The sequence below is a fragment of the Anser anser genome, assembly GCF_964211835.1.
Source record: "Anser anser genome assembly, chromosome: 14".
Classification (NCBI taxonomy): domain Eukaryota; kingdom Metazoa; phylum Chordata; class Aves; order Anseriformes; family Anatidae; genus Anser; species Anser anser.
This window is the reverse complement of record NC_139735.1, coordinates 19419291-19434509: the sequence shown is the minus strand read 5'-3', so window position 1 is coordinate 19434509 and position 15219 is coordinate 19419291. Positions and strand designations below refer to the sequence as shown.

Sequence of the window (15219 nt, the reverse complement as noted above, 5' to 3'; positions counted from 1 at the left end):
TAGTTTCTTAACTAAATACACTGTTTTTGAGTGGTTTTAATAAATTGGTACTTCTGAGCAATGTTGTCTTATAACTAGGCTGTAGAAAAAGACTAATTTATTCTGGAGATGCGGGAAGAGATTTTTAGTCCTTGCGCTGTGTTTATGCACATCTTTGTGTAGCACAGTAGCAGCTCTGAGTAAAAATTCTCACCTATGCAGAAGCTGCTGAGGAGATCAAAGGGAAGGAGCAAGTGGCTGTGTATTTTCTCTGAATTATGTTTCAGGAGCCCTTTATAGTGAGAATTCTGATTTTAAGTAATAAGAATTATTTCCAGGGAAGCAGTAGGATGACATAAGAAGTTTCTTCTGCACAATGAAGTAAAATAAAAACAGGAAGGAAAGAGTTTATTAAGACATGAACCTGCAAGAAAAATTCTTAAAAAGCAGAAATAGCTTAGAACAGAGTCGGGTTACTTGCTTGGACTTGGAAGTCTGAGCTTTTTAAGAATTATATAGCCTGAAACGAAATTCTGTTTTATAAGGTATTTTTTTAAGTATGCTTATTGCTATCTCAGCAGAGGCACTGAGCAGTAAATTGCTTTTGATGCATTACAGACAGATTTTCTGGTTAGTTGCCATTGACATTGATGGCTTTGACGTTGGTCTAGTCTGCAGAATTAATCAGAGGACACCCAGCAGCTGTTACTTGGTAATTTTTTCAGTCTGACCTGGTCCTCTTCTGGAGAGACACCCATTAATTATGAGTTTATCCAGCAGCAGCGTTCTAAATCCCTCACGCTCTTCCGTCATGACAGATGTTGCTTGTTCTTCGGGCCTTGTCTGGCAAAGACTTGAGCACCTGGCCTAGGAAGCTCTCATGGATATAGAACACTCCTTTCTAGCTGCTGTAAGGCCTGCAATAAATATGTAATATTCCTCAAAAGCACTTGCCTTCTTTGGGCTGTTGCGTGTGCATTAGAGCTACAGCTGTCTGTTACCATGCTCATCTGCTATTCAGGAAAAAGTCAGCAAGATGAGGAGCACAGCTCTAGTAGAGGAGTTTCTTCATTAATTTTGTTAGCAACTCTGTAAGAGTTAAGTAAAACTGACCTTTGAGAAATATTTTTTTGAGTTATACATGAGATATATTCAGTTCTGGTCTAAACAGTAAAACTTTTTTTTTCCCCAGAAATTCTAGGATGTGTTAGAGAAGATCTCTGTCCTCATCAAGAAATTTCCTTTAAACTGCTCACCTATTCACCCTTTCCTTCCCCATGCCTCAGGTTGATCCCATTGTTCTTCCATAAGTTATAGCTTCTGTATAGAATTTGCTTTTTCAGGGGCTGAAGAACTGATGTGGGATTTCTTCTGAGATAGCTTCTCGAGTAAAGTCATTCGTTTCAGTATTTGATGTTTTCCTAGTTCCAGGTATCTGCCCAATATGGAGTAGTAACCTTGGCTGTGAAAGTTTAGCTGTTTTCATCTGCAATAGTTACAAAATATAAGGTAAGGTACAAAGTGGAAGAGAAGATGCAAAGAAGTACGTCAAAATTTGGAGCAGACCTCAGGTGTTGGTCACTTAGAGGTGGTCTTAGAACTTTTCAGGAAGAATGAGCTGGTTGGACCAAAGCCAGATAATTAATACGAGACAATGCAACTGACTGTACAGCACTTCTAATCAGCATTCAAAATTATTTTGCACAGCAATAAAACTTGCAAGACAATTGGGTTTTGAAGGGGTCACAATGCAATTGTATGGAAATATAATATATAATATATTATAATATATAATTTAAAGGTGATTCCCCTATTAAAATGACCTACTTTAGTAATCTGAATCCTGTATGCAGTACAGCAGTAACACTAGATATGTTGTTGCTTTGGTCAAATCAGAGTAAAAGACAGATTGCTGGATTAAAACAGCCCTGTCTGATGGTTTTAAAAATAGAACAAAACATCCTGTTTTATTTTCTGAGTTAAAGCACATCTGAAAAGTCTATCTGTATCTGCTAGAGTAGCTAATTCCAAGTGCTGGTGAGAAGAACCTGGGTAAAGTCTGCAGTTATAGTCTCCCTATGAGATTCAGAGTTTCAGTTGCATTTATAAACTTTTTTAAAAAAGTCTTTGGCAATTTAATAGAGTGAAAAATTATACCTTTGGTTTTCTTGCAGTGCTGCTGTTTTTATGCTTATATTCCATTTTGCATTTCTCTGGAAGTTGCTGATCCTGTCGAATCGAGACCTTCAGTTTAGAAAACTGAGAGGCTTGTGCATGATTGAAGGTTTTCACTCGTGGTGATGGATTAAGTGGTCAGCTTCACTTTTCTGCTGGAGGCTGTTGCCTCCGGAGCAGGAATGACAGGCTGGCACTCAGGAATAGGCACAGGTTTCAGTCTGGCACACTGTGGATGTGCCCTATTGTTTCTGTAAGTGGATGTGCCCTATTGGTGGATGTGCCCTATTGTTTCTGTAAGTGCTGCTTACAGTTTTAGGAGAAGGTAGTGATTGGCAACAGAAAGACTAAATCCATCTTTACCGTGAAGTTACAATGAGCAGGAGTTGGGCGGTCTAGCAATACCAATTACTCTACCTCTTCAGCAGAGAGGACAGATTTGGCACAGTTTTCAAGTGACAACTCTAACCAGTTTTGAGAGATTTTGAGTGACTACAACCTTAAATTGAAGTTCCTTAAATGAACGTGATACAGCAATAACTTCACAAAACTGCAGGGGGAAGCAGATGACTGCTAGTAGGTGGCTTACAACTAGAAGTGGTATTTGAAGGTGTAAAATATATTCCTTATCTGTTTAAATTGCTTGCTTCCACAGACCCTTTGAACCCCAGTAATTTTAAATGACTGCTGCTGGATGCCGATATGTAAGGGTTTACGAGATGCAGATATGCATTGTCACCCTGTATAAATATCATGGGAGAGGAGAAAGTATGCTTGCTGCTCTTCATGAAACTGGAGCCAGGAACAGTTCCATTGCAAAGTTAAATCAATTAATCAAATAAAATTCATAGGAACAGCCAGAGGAAGCGTGCTAGAAAGCATTACAAACTGTGGGTATTCAACCTCCAGCTCTCACCAGCTATATTTAGGGATTTCATTGCCAGCACTGTTATTATATTGGTTCCTTCTGAAGTAAACAGCAAAAATGTGTAGGTTGCTCTCTCCCTAATACTTGAATAATGCTTTAATTTATTTAACTGAGCTTTTTGGCAGAGAAGCTGAAGCTAAAGGACTGTATTTGATGATGGTCTGTTCTTTTTTGTTCTTTTTTTTTTGAGTTGTTGTACTTTATTGTCAGAAGACCAAGCTGTCTTCTCTCTTTACTTCAGATCAGGCCTTAATTCTCTGCACCTCTTGCTTGCCAGGCAGGTTTAGGTTACGATCCTAATTTCTTCAGAATACGGATGATCGTAATTCAGCATCCAAATCTGTGAACCTTTATAATCAGATCATTTAAGAACTATGTTTTTAGTTAAATACAGTTATTTTTCCTTGTGGTTAAAAAAGAAAATGTACATCAAAAATTAATGCCTGCACTTGGAATTTGTCATCTTAGAATTTTCAAAAAGCAATACCAAAGGTTTCACATCTTTTGAATTGCAGAGCATCTTAAGGGAGTGTAAGTTGGGGAAGTTGTGACTGATGCCGTCATCATATGTGAGCAGCCTATGGGAATGTAGTGGGTCAAGATCTTTGTTCCTGAAGCAGAGCATTCAAGGAGTTCAGTCTGACCGACTTCCCTCACCAAGGAACGGGTAGCCTGCCCTGCAGCTATTTAAATCTTTTGCTGAAAAATGAGTGGGTCGGGACACGGAAATGACATCATGCAAAATTTGTCCCAAGGACAAGTCACTTGCAATCTGTTCCTCTCTGGGCTGATATGATCACAGTAAACTGATGACCAGTCCATCAAAGCTGGAAATGCAGCATACTGAGTGAAGAGGTTATATTTTCTAAAGGTGCTTTATTTCTTTAATTCTGGATTTGAATAGAAGATTCCAACAGCATTAATTTGAGCAGCACACACTCCAAGAATCCATTCAAATTAAATGTAAATTAATCCAGAATAGTTATCTTTCTGCTGCTTTTGTATTGTGACTTTCTGTTAAAGAAATGCATACATATGCAGGAACACATTATGTATTTCTCTCACAAATACATTGTGTGCTTTAGAGGCTAGTGCATTTAGGCTGTGACTTCTAATATGTATGCTTTGACATCCTGTGCATTTGCTTTTAGGGGATGATAGTCAGCTACTACGTCTCGCCAATGGGTCACGCTCCCAGTGCAAATACAGAACGATGCATGAGGTACTCTGCAGACTTCACCTTTTTTGAAAACACAGTGAAAACTTGTACAGTCTGGAAGCTAAGTAACAGCCTGAAACATGTAATACAGGAATATGAAGATGTTGGTGAAGCTGCAGCAGAAATGCTGGTTTTGAAGCAGGACTGCATTGCTTGCATAGCTGCTTTCCAGGGAGCTGAGTAAGCTGCAAAGCCAAATAAGGTTTTCTTGCCAGAGCTGCTGAGACACGCTTAGACAACACCTTTTCTGGGCAAATAGTCAAAGTGACTGCGAGACACTTGCTGACATTTGTATGGCTGTAACAGTTCTGTGGCTAATGGTCCCCTGCCCTTCCAGTTTGTGAAGCTGGATTTGCGAGCAAGAGGAGATATCAAAGAAGAGGCTTTCAGGCAAGGAGAGTTGAATGAATCTGCTTCCCAGTGTGACAGCCCTTAAACTCCTCAATTGCTCAGGACTTCTGTTTGCCTGTGTTTCCCCAGCAAATGTGGCCATACCTTGGTCGTCTGTGCTGTTGAGACTCCAGTTCACAATCTTCTTGACTGTCTGAGAAGGAATCCCATGATTCAAAACTTTTTTTTTAATTCCTATTTTTTAAGCTTAGTCTCTTGAAGCCTCCTTGCTTCAAAGCAGTTCTTAGAATTGAATACTTGACTGGGATAAACATAAACTTTTTTGTAGTATTTTTAATAAAATGAAAGAAAGTCATAGAATCATAGAATATTCCAAGTTGGAAGGGACCCGTAAGGATCATCTAGTCCAACTGATAATTATCTAAGTGATAATGCAGGTAAAGCTTTTCATCCAGTATCCCTTGATTTTTAGGGTTTCTGCATCAGGAGTACCACAACCATGCTGTAGTTCTCATAGGAAAAATTCTTCTGTTACATTGCATGCAACCCGACCTTATGCAACAGTGAATCAGTTAATAGCACTTAAAGGCCAGTTCTAAATAGGTCATGAGCAATGAAGTCAGTAGGGCTGGTGTTTCAAGCGTTTCTTATCTTGGGTGAGGATTGTCTTTGTAGATCTCTCAGCTTTTCCAGTAAGATCATCATCTCCAAACCTGCTCTGTGCTGTTCACTGGTGTGAAAATGACCTCTGTTGTGCAAATTTCCACTCAATGTGCATTCAGGATGTTTTAAAAATGTGTTTCTGTGGAGAGACAAATGAGTGCGTAGCAGTGACCTTGCTGGAGTGGTTCTGTCGAGCATTTCCCAAGTTTGGGTGCAGATTTCAAATGTAGCTGTGTATTCCCTGTGCTGAGCAGCCAAGTCCCACATATATACGAAGAACGTGCGCTTTTAATGCAGTTGGTGCTGTAAGTGCTCAGATTCGTTCCTATGCTCATAGTCAGAAAGCACTGACTGGCTCGGGTGTGCTGGTGCAAGTGACGTTGTGGAAGGACCAGCGTAGGTCTGGCATTGCACCCGGGAGGAAAGCAGATTGCTAAGTAGTGATGTGTGTTTTGTCCACTAGTGTTGTGCGAGGAGCAATGAGTATTAGAGAATGTTTTAATAGGAGATGGGGGAAAAAAATTACTGATCTAATCACGTATCAAAAGGGTCAGATGAGATTTTAGTGTGTAGTTGTGCTTGTGACCACCGAGTGCCACTTCTCTCAAGCCTAGCTTTCGGAGCACTGTGATCTGTTATTACAAAGATGGTAACAGTGGTCAAGTGAATTACTTTCCAAAAGCAATAAAAGTAAGAGGAGAGAACCTCTGATTTTGTATTGTTTGTCAGTTACTTGGCATAGCTGTGAGATGGTGCAGTGCTCCATGGTGCTATATTTAGCTGTTTCCAAGGAGATGTTCTGTGCGATATTGATAATTGCATTAATCCTTGATTTACAGAATCTGCAGGAAAGGAAACTGTTCCTTTTCCTAGTGTTGGCTTTTTAATTGCTCAGTGATCTGTGATTTATAGCCACCTTCATTTAAGTCCTTTGTGCATGCATGTTTTGGGGGCAAAGTCAGCGGTCAAATTAGTTTTTTTAACCGTAGAAATGACTCATGAACGTGAGCATTGCTGCTTGTTGATATTGTCTGTCTTACAGTGCTTTGTTTTTACTTCTGTGAGGTACGTCTGCATGTCGAAGGCTTCCTTTGTAAGAGATAGCTTATGACATCCTGTATTTTCAGTGTCAGAGGCTAAGAGCATTCATGTCAACTTTGCTTGTGCCAAGAGTACGGTTAAGATATTCATGGATGAGAACACAACTCTGCTTAGTGTGTGCAATTTTCACTGTGTAGCAGAACAATCTTCCTGTCTCAGGCTCTGATGGCTTATTCACTTTGCATAAGAAATCTTTCAGGGCACTATTATCCATGGACCTGCTTCTGATTCAGTAAGCTCAACATGCTTTGTACATCTCTGGAGGTAACTGAATTTCTGAGGTAGAATTACTTCAAACAAAAGTTTTTTTTTGAGACTTTACATCTAAAATGCATGCTACATAGTTGAGCTACACTGAATTCAGTTGAATTGGAAAGGAATTAAGAAGCAAGCAAACAGCTAAAAAGCTAGCATACTAGTTTAAACCATATAATTCACTATGAATGCTCTTTGTGCATAGTGTTGTTAATGAACTAGAGCTTTTTAACTGCCTCATTGGTATACTCCAGTATTTTATGGATCTATAAAGCATATCATGCCACAGTAAATGCAAGCAAGTGATCTTGGTACTAGTTAAAATTCTTCAGGTTATATTCTATTCTGATTTCCATTCATAGCTTATCTGGAACTACAGCTGACCTACTTGTTCATTTCAATTAAATATTTTGAGACATTGTCTCTTCTTTTGTAGAAAAGAAGAAAGGAGAGCACAACCCTGAAGGAGAAAGGAAATGAGCAGTTCAAGAAAGGAGGTGTGTTGATAATCTTTTAATATCATGTGCAAGTTAGAGAATCTCGAATTAATACTTCACCATTATGGTGATATTGCAGAAAACCTGTAGGAAGATCTCGCACCTATCATTGTTCAAAGTTATCATCTATATCATTTTTTCACCCAGCTCTAGGGAACAGAAAGAGAGAGACTTCCTTAAGAGTTAAGTTTAAATCACAAAAACTTGGATTGCTAAAGCAGGTTTCTCATGAAAGCTGTGTTTAAATCCAAGAACATGATACAGAATTGATTGCCTTCCAAGTGCCAGGGTTTTTTCTCCTAATCAAAAAAGGCTTCCACCAGATTGAGTTCTGCTAATGCAATTGCTTAGAATTGATGGAGGCTCAGTGGCTCAATAACTCATAGCTTTGTACCTTTGTATGTTTCTTTGTATCCACTGGCCCTTTTCTTTCTTTGTACATTGTGTACATCTCTATATATACACTATATATGGTGTGTGTATATATACATGCAAGCATCTCTATGCATATATGTGTATATCTTTATATATGTAGAGATATACACATATATCCATATATATGCATAGATATATAGATACATATTTTTAAAAAATCTAGAGGTGTGCAAACTTCTAGCTTACACTGGAACTCGATATGTTGTAAACATAGTTAATCTGTAACAATAGGTCTGCAGTAAATAACAATACCAATGATTTTAGTTAAAGCACATGAAGGGAGAAGGGATGTTGACCCCTACCATTCATGTAATGTTCCGATGGTTAGAGGATTTTCAAAGAAACAAGGAAATGTACATTAATGCTTCCCTCAGTCAACAGGGTTACACAAATGAGTAACTTCTGCTTCCCAGAAGCATATCCTGATAACCAGACAGTGGTCTTCCTGCTGGAGGTCTCTAAGAGAGCGAGATTGCTGGGGAATGGTTTACCAATTCAGGCAAGTGTCAGAGCAGGCAGGAAGGAGCTGCTGGGGCTGTGGAAGTAGCAAGCCTGTAATATTGGCTCAGTCGTCGTTTGAGATCTTATCCATAGCCTTTTCCTGAAAAATTCTTTGGCAGATGTGTTCAGTGTGCCTGTGCTGCTGATGCCTGTCAAACTGATCAGGAATGAACGACCTTTTAAGCACCTGTATGGTCGCTGGCTAACATGCAAAAAGAATTGCTCTGCTTTGAGGAGAATGCATTTGTCAGCTGGCAGGGCATTGTTCAGGGTCACTATAGGGCCTTTTTGTTCTTTGACTCTACCATTATTGGAAAACAACTTAATAATCTCATGTGCTTTATCACTGGTCTGTGCTTTAGATCAGACATGAAGATGGACGACCTTCAGGTGCCAATTGATAGGTTTGTGGTGACTGACCTTTAAGTCAATCGTTGAGGATACTCTGACAAATGAGATATTTCCCTAGCTGCTGTGAGCAGGTATTGGTGCAATAACATGTCCCAGCACGTGTTTCCTTTCAGATCAAGGATACATTTCAGCTGAAAAGATTCAACCCCTAAGGCTGGTGGTACCCTCTGAACAAAAAGGATGAAACAGATTCGGGTGTGAGAATTATATGCACTACATGCTGCAGTAGTTACGCTGAGCACAGGAACACTTTTCTGCTTCTGTGAGGGTGCTGATTTTAAAAAATAATTGGTTGTCATTGATACAAGTAGTAGTCAGTAGTGTACTTTGTCAGAAAGCAGCTACTGATTCTGACCACTGCTTTAAATACCGCACCATATATTGAGAAAGGTTTCCAAAGAAATTCTAGCCATATGATTCATTGACCATACTGGCATTTGAAATAAATGATCTGTGGTTTTTTGTTGTTTCTTTTCCCTATTGCATCTGCAGACTATGGAGAGGCAGAAGACTCATATACGAAGGCTTTGCGGATTTGTCCAGCCTGCTTCCAGAAAGATAGGGCTGTTTTGTTTTCAAACAGAGCTGCTGCAAAAATGAAGCAGGTGAATATCTTTGTTTTATGAAATGACGATTATTGTTTATATGTCAAATGAAATTATGAAGTCATTAGGGATGCATAAAGGAGGGGAAAGGAATTAAACTGTTTGCAGGCTTTGTTGCTTGTACATTCTCTCGTGCTCCCAGTAGAAATGCTGGTACACTTGATTTTACTGAGGATTAATTCAAAACTGAAAGTTGCAATTGGAGCAGCTGTTCAAAGTTGCTTAGCTGTATTATATTTAAAACAGATTGTTTTTTCATTTTCTTTCAAATAAATTCAAAGTTCATGTGGAACAGGTATGTTCAAGTGTGTTTAATGTATACAGACCCATGTATTAGATTGTCTAGAAGTGTAACTAGGTAGTATTTGTTTTTAAATCAGGTTTTTTATCCAGGTTTTTAAAACCTGGATAGTCAGACTTGTCTTCATATAATTGGTTCAGATGCTTTCAGGCATAAGTAGGGCTTCCTATGACTTAATTAATACAGTTAGCGTGCTTCCTTCACAGTTATTATATAGCAGCATGGACCCTATGTAATAGGGCACTGTCCCGAGAGAATGGCTACAGCTGTCTCTTATTTATTTTCTATTCTGTGTCCAGGGACAGATGCCCACATGCTTCCAGAATCTGAAATGTACTGTAAGCACAATGGAAAGCCAACAATTTAACTTATAAGCTAATAATTGATTTTAAAGAATTGAGGATCTCATCTTTACATATAAGTTGCCGGACTGCCATGTAACAGGAGGAGTGAGAGGAGAACCTTTATGCGTGTTTGATCTCATACAGTTGTATTAGTATACAGCTAGTATGTGTATTTCATACAGCTCACACATTCTACTAGTTGACCACAACAGGAGCTAGGAGGACCTATCAACAAGCATTCAGTAATATTTCTCTGGCTCACAGGCATTGTGTGTCTAAATTTAGTTGTCTGAGACACTTTTATGGCTTTTCTATCATGCTTATTATCATACTTTCAAAACTGTCTCTTCAGGCTATAAGCTATAAACATGGTGCTAAATTACCTCTTCTTTCTAAATAAGTGAAAATAAGAATTGAAGAGAAATTACTCCCTTATTTGTGCTTTGGTTTTTATATTATTATGGAAAAATAGCATAGTAGCTCCTATCCTTATTTTATCCTCCTGCAAAGTGAACTTCCTTGTGGTTTTCCTCCAGTATTGATGCAGATGCAGCTCTGTCTGTAAGTGTACTGTGCAGCCATATTTAGGTGTAAATAAATTCTTGCTCAGCTAGAATTCACTCTTGGGATACTGAATTGAACAGGCAAGGAAAAAATGAAATTCTGTAATAGCAGATGTTGGAACCTTCCAAATATGAAAGCTGAAACCTGAAAAAGCTCCTCATAATCCAGATGTTAGCTAGGAAACTAATCCAATATTTCCCAAATGAGCACAGGATAATAAAAACTGTGCACAAACTACTGTATCACCTGTATAGATAGTAGAACCTCACAGACCCAAACCTTACACTGAAAATAGATTCACATTATTAATAACTTCCCCCATTAAGTATTTTTTCTTTTAAACTTGCATCACCCATTTGCTTCGCACTACCATAAAAGCTTGTCAGGCATTCTTCTGTGAGGCAGCTTCCGTTTAATGGAGAAGAAAATAGTTCCTGGGGTATAGAAATGCAGGAACTACCCTTATGAAAACTACTGTGTCAATCAACAATACAGGCACAGAACAGCCAGCCTTTTTCTTGGTGTTTTTTTTTTTCTTGAAGCCTTTTTAGTTTAGATGAAAACAGGATCTCTGTCTCGGCATTCTTGCCTTTTTTTTTGTATCATTATAAGCAGATTGCCTGACTCATCCTCTAACTGTGGTTGTCTGGGCACACTAAAATCTTGTCACTACCACTCCTGGCAGTCTCAGCTTCCTCTGCAAGGGACAATGCCTATATTAGTGCTAAAGGCAGTATCTGCTTTCCAAATGTCTTTGCTCTTACAGACAGGAATTTATCTGGGAGTCCTGGGAACTGTCTATTCCAACCCCTTAATTAATTGACAAATGTAGGAAAGCTGTAGCTCGGTTAAGCCAAGGCCTGCAGATGTGACTCAGCCTTTTGATGGTCGCTTGCTGCCGGCTGTTCAGTGCAGACTGATTAGTGGGGCAGCCGTGCAATCTGAACACTGGCAGCCTTCAGAGAGAGGAAGCTAATCGCTGGTAAAGGGCTTTAAATCAGAAGCAATGGTATGAAAAGCCTTGATTACATGAATGTACCCATTCCTTGGAATGCCAGACAAACCTTTTTGCTTGCAATTGTAAGCAAGCTGTTTCCCAAGAAATATAATGTACATATAACAATGTTGTTCTCTGTTCTAGGACAAGACAGAAGCTGCCCTAAGTGACTGCAGCAAAGGTATGACTTTTGTTTCCTGTGCATCACTCTTGTGCCAGATCTTTCATGGATAAATTAAGCCAGTTAGTGCTTTACCACAGAGCTGTAATTTTGGGCATTTTTATATAAAGAATTTATAGAAAGGTTATAGTGAAAGACACCTGAATCTAAAACTATTTATTTTGTAAAATGTCTGTCTGAACTTACTGCCTGTAATAATTTACTTTCTGTTCTCCTGTGGCAATAAGACTGCTGTTGGTACTTTTTCCAAAAAAAAAGGAAGTATTTTAAGGAAGCTGTTTCCTTATACCTACTATTTCAAACGTAACTGCTATTCCCACCAAATCTTGGTTTAATTTGAGATTCCAAAGAAGTGTGGGGCCTCACAGAATTAAAAGCACTATCAAGTCCCTTTTATGCAAGGCTCTTGCTTGGTCACAAGGGATTATGCTCTCTTGTTTTTGTCCTGCATAGTTTTATCTTTGCAACTTCTTGTAAAATCATTTCAGCTGTGTATTGCTTTATTGCTTCTACCCACTCACCCATGCTCAAATACTTTTTAAACTCCCCATGACAGCTGGGGAAAAGTGTCCAAATTACCAACCAAAAAACTAATCCAATGGATGAATGCCAGTGGCACTTGTACAGTAAATTTCAGTTTGTATGTTCTAAAAGGAATCTTGAAGGTAACAAAATCTAGCTGACCTCTGTTACTGTTGGGTTTTGCCTTGTTTTGGTGGTGGTGCATTTTGAAAAATACTTCTGATAATTTCTTGGTGGCTAAAAGGGAGCAGGTCTGTTTTGCTGCAGTGAGATTTAAACTAACCATTGCTTGATGCTGCCCAGGGATTTTTTTTTTACAAACTGCAACGGAACACTTAGCACACAGCCGAGCAATTCACATTAACCTGCAACTTGCTGATTGTAGTGTTGTCTTTGTCCTTCCAGAATAAATAAACTAGAATATTTACCTAATCTGGGGTTTAGTTGTCCTGAGAACAATTTTAATGGGTTAGCAATTAAAAAATGGGCAGGTTTTTGTACTTCCTTTTCCTATGATGAAAAATGGATGAAGAAATCCTTGAGAAATTACCATGCACAGGCTATTGTTAAGTTCAGTATTCAGTCCTAACTGAACCAGTAAACATGCTCACAACTGCCAAGGGAATAAGGAGAAGAAAAGATTTAATTCAGTGTGAATGCCTCAGTGGTGACTTGTAGAGCTGGTATAACCTTTTGTGGCTTCCCAACACAATTTTAACTGTTTGATTTTTAGAGATATTCAGAAGAACACCAGTAGTTGTTCTGGAGTTTGTCTCAACTTGCACTGAGATAAGCAAGGAAATGCTTGGTCTCCCTACTACATATACCTTTAGGTACATTAACTTTAGGTGTAATCTAATAATATAGACTTATTTTTCAGTTTTTGCATATATAATGTTATGGATTCTTCATGTTTCTGAAGTGCCACATGATTTCTAATGCACAAATAGAGCTTGCTTCTATATAGTGATACTTCATTTAATGTCTGTGATCTACGGTCAATTGCATTAGACCTTTATAGGTGGGTGTAAAGGGTGCCTCTCTAAATTATGATTTATCTCTTAAACCATGACTCTGATTCTAAGCTGCATTATAAAACATCTATTAACATTAAGACTTTAATACAGGCTTAAGAATTCATTTGAGGGGGTATAGAAATGTTTGAAGTAAAATACTGTGTTTTGTTCTTGTTTTCCAGCAGTGGAATTAGATCCTAACTATATTAGAGCTTTGCTGAGGAGAGCAGAACTATATGAAAAAACAGAAAAACTAGATGAAGCTCTGGAGGATTATAAAGCAATCCTAGAAAAAGACCCATCAGTTCATCAGGCCAGAGAAGCTTGCATGGTAAGCCTTTTTAGTGTACTTTGGCACGACTTTAAAACAAGGTCTTTCTTTTCCTAGTCTAAATATTCAATGCTGTTTATGCAAGCTGCTTCATACACAGTGGTGATAACTTTGAGTCTAAAAGCGTACTGTTTCTTTCCTCTGTCTATACATAAGAAAGATTACACGAAATGCCATGACTTCAATGACAAGGCTCAGGTCCCTGAAGCATGGTCCTCTTTTAACCTTTATAAAATGAGTGGAAGTAAATATATGTTCTGTAAGCATATAACTACATCTTTACCTGTTGAATAACCTACCCCATGTCCCCCACAATACATGTGTGCATGCGCGGTCACCTCCCACACAATTTATCAATGAATATATTACGATTCTTCTAGTTTGATTCTCTACCAGGAATATCTTGGAACTGTTTAAATGCATTAACTTTTTTCAAACGAAGTTATTTTAATACATGCATTTTCAAATACAGCATTCTGATAAATTTCTACTAAACATTGAAATTTTGCTTGATTTTTAATTGTACTTATACATGCACTAGAAAAGGTTGTTTAGGTCAGAACCTGTACAGTGCTGACTGTGTTAGTGAGCCACTGCTGCATTTTAGTAGCCATCACTTCAGTAAGGATCAGCAATTTGGAAATCAGAATACAAGTACCCCATAATACAGTTCTTGCTAGGTATTTAATTAGTGGGAGTCAATTTTTCTTTTTGTAGAATTACTTTTCTGATTAGTGAATTTGTAGTTGAATAAAATAGATACTTTTTGATGACTTGATTAAGAGAATGATGGAGACAAGATCTGTCTGAATTATGTGACTGAAGTCTGCTATTAATTTTCAAGAACTTAGTCTTTCATGTGAAGAAGGTGGCACTTCGTAGTTGCAAACAGCACTCTTTTCTGATTAAATTACTTTTTTGTTCCCAAATACATGAGTTCTGCAGCTTAGTACTGTGCTCCAGTGTCCGTTTTCAATCGACATTACAAATACTTCTGTATTAAAGGCTTCTTGAAGAAACATTGTCATATTTCTAGAAGTATATTTTAAAAAATAAAGTTACCTTGGACTTTAGGATATGGCAGCTTGGATGAAAAAAGGTAAATCTCTAGAACATCTTGAAATTCTAGTCTATCATGTAAATAATCCTTACTCAGTGGGGATTTAAAGTTATTGCTGCAGCCTGCTCATTTGAGGTTTCAAATAATTTTGTGTAAAATACAAGCAGGAAGGGATTTTTCTAGTGATACTTAGTATGTTAATGCTTGCTCTGGAAAACAGCTGTGAATTTGACAAGTTCAAAGGGTCTTTCTGCAAGAGTTGGTATAGCAAGAAGGGCAATTTGTTTTTGTGTGCAAAGCTCTCTGTATATACTGCTTGCCATTCTTAATTTTGAAAAGAGGTACGAAGGCTGTGTTGAAATGTGGTAGGTATGCAGCTAGACAGCATGTGGTTCTGGAGGAACATCCTAATGGAAGGTAGCTGCTATCAAACGTACAGTAGCGGTCATTTTATGTCAAAGTGGGAGCCTCAGGTCACCGTGGGTGAATAGCTTGCAAGCACCAGAGAGCCTGGAAAGAGCTGACCATCTTCCGCAGTAAAAACAACTGAACTATCTTTTACTTCCCTTTTAAGATAAATAGATGCAATTTTAAAACATAATGCACAATTGAGCGCTCAAATCCATATGACAGTACTTGACTTCTTCTAATAGCTTGTTAAATTTTCAGAGGGCATCATTATTTTAAGTTCAGCTTCATGTCAGTGAACATGCAACCTATTCTGCCGCCTAAAATTAAAATAAAGTTTAAAAAAAAAAATACAAAATTATCTCTAAAACCACT

General features: G+C 38.2%; 1 protein-coding gene across 2 annotated transcripts in view; it reads left to right on the top strand.

Annotated features, from left to right (window-relative positions):
* The window catches only part of TTC1 (tetratricopeptide repeat domain 1), a 34015-nt gene that overhangs the window by 5352 nt on the left and 13444 nt on the right, over positions 1 to 15219 (top strand). For both annotated transcript variants that reach the window (XM_083798130.1, XM_083798129.1), the window contains exons 3-6: positions 7108 to 7168; positions 9008 to 9120; positions 11471 to 11507; positions 13228 to 13376. In XM_083798130.1, the coding sequence (XP_083654256.1) occupies positions 7108 to 7168; positions 9008 to 9120; positions 11471 to 11507; positions 13228 to 13376 (360 nt within the window). The remainder of the gene's footprint in view (positions 1 to 7107; positions 7169 to 9007; positions 9121 to 11470; positions 11508 to 13227; positions 13377 to 15219) is intronic.